Raw genomic sequence first — 7,694 nt, forward strand, 5'->3', positions numbered from 1 at the left:
TAAGTTATTTAACAAAAAATATTTTTACTTTTGAATCTGAACGAAACAGTTGTGTTCAACTGTAATACAGTTGAAACTGTGGCTGTGGCTGTAACCTACGTCGTTCCACCATCCATACGAAGAAAGTCGTCATTACAAACGTGTGGCTCTGGAACGTGGACCTGACAGTTTTCACTATTTAACTAAATATTTTCTCAAACCACTTAACTGAGTCAAATCTTACCATAAGGATTGTTGTGAAAGATATACTTCCACAGATATAGAAATTTATAAAAAAAAAACTTTAGTACTGATATCATTTATTCATATCATTTATCTTGAGTATATTTATTAGATCTGTAAAATATTTATGTATTGATTGTTTACAATTAGTTATTTTATATATGAAATATGGCATTAAATTATAAAAAATAATTATGAATATCTATTATTGGTAACATAGGTTTATGGACTGCTTTGAGAGCTACATATTCTTGTTATTTTCTTTTTTAATATAAAAAATATTAAATAACCTTTTAAAAAAAATATACAATTTAGGTTTACAAAATTTATGAAACATTTTAAATATTATATTAAAAATTTTATTTATGTGCATATGTAAAATAGTGCATACAAATGGAAAACTTTTATATAAACTTTATAAATTAAATATATAAAATAACAACAAAATATCACTTTAACGAAATTATGTCAAATAATTTTTGTTTTAAATAATTTATTAATTAAACTATTTTAATTATCATATTATTTCTTTTACATTCCGTGCTTTTTCTTTATTCAATGAGTATTTTGTGGTATTTGCTTAGAACTAATTTTTTGTCTTTTGGTTCTTATTAGAAATTTTTGTAAATTTTTTGAATATATAGTATTTACTTATTATGTTATAATAAAATATTATGAAAGTTTTATATGTTATCAATCTTTTTTTCATTAAATGCAAATTGTCTTTGTGGGCTGTTAGTAATACTAAAAAAATTTGGAAAAATTAAATATTAAATGAAGAGTATTCAAAAGCTTATTGGTCAAGTACCCAAAGAGCGATAACTATATTATTTTTAAGACTTCTAAATGGACAATTATTAATAATAATTTCAATTAATAAAATAAGACATTTAAATATATTAATAATAATTTAAATATATAAAATACAATCTAAAATAAATTTTTATTTATTCTCTTGAGTGAAAAGCAAAGCTACATAACATACTTTAAAATAAAAAAAATAATTATATATATTAATTATTATTAATTAGGAAAAGGGTTTTCATAAAATGAAATATACATAAGTGAATATAAACCCCAAAAAATTTATAATATAAAAAAGCATTTTTAAATTATAATTTATTTTATATTTAATAAATATCATATCCATTCTCGAATTTAGTGCTTATTTAAAAACCCCCTCAGAGATTCTTCTATAAATATTAATATTTTTGATTTTAGAAAATATAAATATACTGCGGATACAAATCTTAACAATATATAAAAACTAAATAAAACTTTCAATATATAAAAAGATATGTTAATAAAAAGAAATAATGAATATACAAAAATAAAATTAAAATAATATAAGTTGGGCAAATAGTATTTAGCATGTTTTAAGTTAAAATAAAAAATTCGACCAATTCGAAGGGAATTGAACGCCTTAGTTTATGAGGCATCCAAATATCGAACTTCTTTTTGGTAATCAAATTTTTCCAAATGATTCAGAGCCTTGTTTTATGGTCAACCTTTAATTCCTTAACGAAGTTGCGAATGCTCACGTGCTAATTTTTTTTGAAACTTGTTCCAAATTTCATTGACTTTTTCGATGGAGAGATCCGAAAAGAGCGATGAACATAATTTCAGATCTTCAGAACAAGAATGAGCAATATTTCTTGGTACTTGATTTTTGATTGTGATAAAGTACTATTAAAGGCGAGTAGAAAAACACAAAAATACTTTTTGCCCAAACCAATAAATTACACGGACACGTTCATTTTAAAACGAATCATAATAAAATATATAGCAGAAAAATAAAAAATATGTAATCAAATCATGGTAAAGATATATGTAGATATATTTAACAAAACTAAGAATTAAATGTAGATATATATATACATAGAATGCGATAGTAGGAATTGAAAGAAAATGGAACTTATGAATTAAATATAAAATAAAACTGTAAAATGGTCAGAACTTTTGTCGGAAATTTTATAAAGAGAATTTTAAATTAATAAAATAATAAAATTTTTAAAAAGGTGATTTTTGAAACAACACAACCAATAATTGACAATGAGACAATTTTCAAATTTCATTTAAGAAATATATTACACATAGTTTTTTACTTAATAATTAATCAGTTGGTTCTATAAAACTATTAAATGTTTATATTAAATGATTTCTGGTTTTTTAATTGGAAACCTTGCAGTGGTAACTATTTTATTATATGTTACAACATACATCAGTAACAGGCCATTTCAAGCGAAACAAGACTTATTTAGAAATTTTCAATCATCTTTCAAACAGCTTGACCAGTGGCATAGTCAGTGTTTCGGAAAGGGAGTTAATGAAATTAGTTATAAAAATATCTAATGAAAAGAGGGCAGAAGCATCGCAAAATAGACTCTACTATGGAATCCACTAGCTTGACGACGATTGAATGGGCTCAGACAAATATTGTACAATTCACCAAGGCATCACATCATATTGACTGTAATATTGACGGAAATAACTGACATTGTACAGAGATTCTATTCATGCCCTAGGACTAGCAGCGCTGATGCATAATATAACTAACTAGTTGAAAATAGTAATGATAAATATATTCTCCCAAGGGAAAGATATACTTCCACATTTAAAGAATGAAATTTTTGGAATTTAAAGAATTTTGAAAATTTTTCCTGGCTACGTTACTATTTCTGAAATATGCTTCTATAACTAAAAATTCATTTTTTTAGTTAAAAATAACTCGGTTGCCTCCATTTAAGGTGGCATTAACTTAAACACTGAGTATTATTGACAATTAGTAATTTATAAATGCTTTAGTACTAATACTAAGTAAACCAACACCTAAATTACGTAGTAGTTTGAATAAAATAAATACTTAATTTGGCAAATGCGAGTATTAAATAATAAAAATACTTGTCAAGAAAACTGAAAATACATTATTAAATGTACAAAAAAAACAAATAATAAAAAAATAAAAATACACTAACTATTTTTTTTTAATTTATGGCATTTGCAATAAATTGTATCTGCTTATGCGGTATTTAGATACGCTTTTATACTAAACCAAAGCTGTTTAATAAATTTTTATTCAGTTAATATTAAATTCTTGAATTAATTTTTTCTCTACTTTACCTATTTTGAGCCTTCATTGATTAATTTGATTTGATTAATTAACATAAAAGGCGAATTGAAAGTTCTACAAATTACCGAATATTTGTAAAGACAATAACTTATTTTTTAATTCACCTGCCATTACGTTTGATTAATTGATTAATTATATTTTAATTTTCCAAATTAATTTGCCTTCTATCAAATGTGCATATCTAAATTATGATTTAGCTCTTCTTAATTTTTCGATAGGAAATCTAGTGAGTATTAAGATTCTTTTATGACACCTGTTGTTTATAAGTTTATAAGTAAATAAATATCAAATTGCTCATTTTTCACTTAATTATTAATAAACTTTATCCTAAATTCTAAAATTTATTTTGTAGTAACTTACTAGTTTCATACATACTCAGTACTTGCGAATTGTAGGAAGTGTCTAATTTTTGCGTGTCGCATCCTGTATAATGATTTTATTCTTTTGTCTTGTTACTTTGGTTGCTGATGGGGCAGATATTAAACGTTTAAGATTCTCTTGTGGTATAGCAGCAATAGCTTCTTTTTCTTTCTTTCTATTGCTGCCATGCCCGCTGGCTGCACCATGCGGCTGCTGTTGCTGATATTGATGTGTGTCATTATTGTTTTGCGCCACTGAAACTGATTGTCCGGCATAACGCATAAGTACCTGAAATTTGGGAAACAATTTATTTTTCGATTCACGCTCTTTCTCCTTTAATTTATCTAATGGTTTATATTTAGTCAAAGCATCCGGCAAAGGACATATTTCCAAGTCTCCATGCTTGTGTGCCTTTATCATTTTGTTTGTCTGTGCTGTTGCAGTTGCTGTATTCTTATAGAAATCCATTTCGAAGTCACAGTCGGTATATTGGGATGAATTTGTCGAATTTGTTGCATGTGTAGGTAAAGCTAAATTATTGGGTCGTATATAATGTGGTGGTTCACCATAACTAGCTGAACTGGCACTTGTTGTTTCCTCAGCTAAATGTCGCAACATAAGTGTTAACTTCATTTCATGCTGACGTTGCAACAGAACTGCGTTACGTTCACCCTCTAAACGTGCCTGTCGTACTGCATTTGAAAGCACACGTTCCTTCCATTCCCAAGCATCTCGTTCGCGTTCCAACTGTATTAGTTGCACTTCCAATTTACGTGAAGAATCGCGTAAATCGATTACCTTTGTAAAGTATTTATACAACAACGTACGCATTTCTTCTGTTGAAAGCTTATTTAAACGTGCCATTAACATTTGTTCACCCTTCTCGCGTTGTATGCGTTCACTTGTGTCGATGGATTTATGACCACAAATAAGTTCATTTTTGAATTCGATTGCAGCATCGATAGCTTCAATTGCCTCATCACATTCCAATAGCTTACGTTCTTCACGATGTGATAAAATTTTATCACGTTTCAGTTTGCGATCGAGTGTGCAACGCTGATCGAGCAGATGATCGCGTGTATGTCGTAGATTTCGAATTTCGTGACGCAAACCTTCTTTTTGTTCAATTTCTGTTTCATCATATTGTTCGAGATTTTCAGACTTCTCTCGCAGTACATGGTCCAAATGCGATATGCGTGCTTGAACTTCTTTTAGATTCCTACCACGCTCTTCTAAACCACCAACATCGACTTTAACAACGGCTTTGCTGCTTTCTTTTTCTTTTAGAGTACGCAACTCTATATCGAGCAGATCTCTCGCTTTTTTTTCTTTTTTAATTTGTTTTTGTAAATCATCGATCAGTTTTTTGTACTCTTGCAATGACTGGTGAAGTCGTTTTACTTTCTGTCCACATTCACCTGCTATATGCTTCATAGAGCTGAGATCCTGCAGACGTTGTTGAATATGTTGAATGGAAGCTGTCAAACGAGCTATTTCGTTCTCATCTTTACCCTGAGCTATAGCTTTTGTCAATTGTTTTTTGCTCTTTTCGTAATCAGCTTCGAGTTTTGATTTCTTTTTATTCACGCGTTGCTTGGCTTTTGTACGTGTTTCACTGTTTTTTACTAATTCTGTGATTATGTTTTGCTTTATTTGCATTGTTTTTTCAATTTCCTTAATTTGACGTTGTCTTGCTTCAATGTCAGTATCTAATTTACGTATCTTACGCTGTATATTTTCAATTGGAGAATTTATTGCTGCACGTATTTGCTTAGCATGTTTCAAATCATCACAACTATTAAAGAAATCGTCAGACGCTGTAGTTTGTTCCCTCGAAGCTACCCGATTAAGCATAGCAATTTCAGCACTCGAAAGGCTTGCTCCGGGTTGTAAAGACCGGCGACGCCCTATAAATATATTTTTTAAATCATGCTAATACTACGAAATACATTTATTTTTCATACCACCTATGGATCCTTTACGTTCATCTAGTTTTTCTACCACTTGATTTTCTGTTATATCTTCTCTTCTATCTCTGTCTCGAATGTTATCTAAACTATTCATTACAGCATTCGGCTGTTTTTCAATAAAATCATTGTATTTTTCCTTCACTAAACTATCCGTTTTTAAACTAAAATCTTTCATCAAAGATTGCAACTTTTCGTCCAAATCAGGACGTTGAGATTCTGAATCGGAGTCATTATCAGAGTTTTGTTGACATGTGGTTTCAGGCTCACTAACTGTTTCCTCGGGCTCTTCGGCTTCTTGTATAGGCCCAAGGTGTTTTTGTGATCTTGCTAGGATAGCTTCACTAGAACTTAAGCATTCTTCACACTCTTGTTTAAGAAAAAGCCACTCCTCTATTTGTTCCTTATCCAAATCCGATATGTTATTCGAAGAGATCAATCTAAATATATAATAATTATTTTATATAAAATTGTAAATGGTGTACACTTGAACATACTTCGCAAACAGCCCCTCAGCGTTAGAAACTAATTTAAACCATTGACTAGCTGCAAACTGTAAACCAAAATTATCGACTATTGATGGCAAGCCACCCATACCAGTCACATTTGGCATCTCTGGAACAACCTCTGGCGATATAGGTGTATTGTCATCTGAGAATCTATTCATTATAACGTAGTTGCGTACACACTGTACTTTTAAAGCGAACTTCAAATTACATATAGTCTCGCTCATATCACGGTCATATGGTGAAACACATAAAATGACTAAAGTCTGCGCACGTCCCCCAAATGAATCTTTAAGTAATGTTGTAAGTGTTGTCTGATTGTAGGGAATATTCCCATTTGCACTATATAGTAACGCCGGATCAGTGAGCGTATTCACAACATGTTCTAATGCTTGCAAACCCAAATCATTTGGTAGACTAGGCGGTTGATCAAGTGAGCTCAGCATAAATAAGCGTCTTGTTGCACATAAATCAGAAAAACTGGCTGTTGATAAGCGATGCTGTATTAGACCTTCCTTTGTTACCCACTGCTGTTCCAAAGTAAAGGTAAACAGCGTATGTGTTAGTATTTGTGTAAAATTATTGGTTTCTTGACCATTGTTCACTTTATTATTCATGCCCATTTGCAACCATTGAAACACATCAGTCAAGTTTGCACAATGAACGTTGCCCACACCAAGTAAGTCACGTATGACTTCACCACATATTTCTACCCATCCAATATTTACTGCATATGTACGCTCTGGATGGTTAGCCATAAGTGCATATATTTCACGTACACAACGCTGCACAACTCCTTGATCGGACTCTCCGTAAACACAATCAAATCCAGGTCCATAAAGTGTGTACGTTTTACCGGTCCCTTGCTGACCATACGTTACAACAGACGCATCAAAACCTTCCATGAACAAGCTTATAAGTGGAAATACTGTTTGATGGTATACTTGGTTTTGTGTGCAATCTGCTGGTAATGCATGTGTAATGGTGTAACTTTGAGACCCCACTTGCACTAAACCCCCTGCTATTCCATTGTCCACATTATTTTGTACATCGGTAGACATAAACCCTTGAACCGCCGCAGTGACTGGTATTGTTTGCACACAACATCCCGTGCCTTCAGCATTTTCAGCAAATTTTCGTTGTTCATCTTCACAAGGAGATGCACTTACATTGCCATTTGGATCGTTTTTAACCGCAGACGTTGTACATGCATTGGCATTCGGACTGGGAAAAATGCGCACTGCAACTTGTATTGGAATTTCCATTTTCTTATTGAGTAAACAACACTTATTTTAAAGGCTAGTGATTAAACTCGAGTTTATTATAACACTACCATCTTCTTTATTTATTCGCATTTTTGCAAATAATTTTCTTACAAAAACATGGACGACAATTTTTCTATAAATATGCTTTAGTTGTTGTTGGTAAAGTAAACAGTATTGCGTGGGCGAAAAACTAAACAATTCGAATAAAGTAGTTTTTTAGAGTTGCCAACCGCACAAACATGAT

The 7,694-nt window shown here is 30.8% G+C and overlaps 1 protein-coding gene across 2 annotated transcripts; it reads right to left on the reverse strand.

The window, feature by feature from the left end:
• Nucleotides 1-3,464: 3,464 nt before the first annotated feature.
• On the reverse strand, nucleotides 3,465-7,694 carry LOC119680369 (kinesin-like protein costa). Of its 2 annotated transcripts, none has more exons than XM_038093149.1 (3): nucleotides 6,177-7,694; nucleotides 5,680-6,119; nucleotides 3,465-5,619 (listed from the first exon to the last, which is right to left on the reverse strand). In XM_038093149.1, exons 1-3 carry the CDS (start codon nucleotides 7,448-7,450, stop codon nucleotides 3,755-3,757), a joined length of 3,579 nt encoding a protein of 1,192 aa, XP_037949077.1. In that variant the 5' UTR covers nucleotides 7,451-7,694; the 3' UTR covers nucleotides 3,465-3,754. The 2 variants fall into 2 exon arrangements, with proteins under 2 accessions (XP_037949077.1, XP_037949076.1); XM_038093148.1 differs by having other exon boundaries at nucleotides 5,677-6,119.

This window comes from Teleopsis dalmanni, chromosome 2 (assembly GCF_002237135.1).
Source record: "Teleopsis dalmanni isolate 2A chromosome 2, ASM223713v2, whole genome shotgun sequence".
Classification (NCBI taxonomy): domain Eukaryota; kingdom Metazoa; phylum Arthropoda; class Insecta; order Diptera; family Diopsidae; genus Teleopsis; species Teleopsis dalmanni.

Excerpts from the sequence above, each read along its gene's own strand:
- LOC119680369 (XM_038093148.1), bottom strand. The coding sequence starts at position 7,450 with ATGGAAATTCCAATACAAGTTGCAGTGCGCATTTTTCCCAGTCCGAAT. Across the intron at positions 6,120-6,176 it reads GCTGAGGGGCTGTTTGCGAA|ATTGATCTCTTCGAATAACA; the intron begins GTATGTTCAAGT and ends TTATATATTTAG. Across the intron at positions 5,620-5,676 it reads ACGTAAAGGATCCATAGGTG|GGCGTCGCCGGTCTTTACAA; the intron begins GTATGAAAAATA and ends ATATATTTATAG.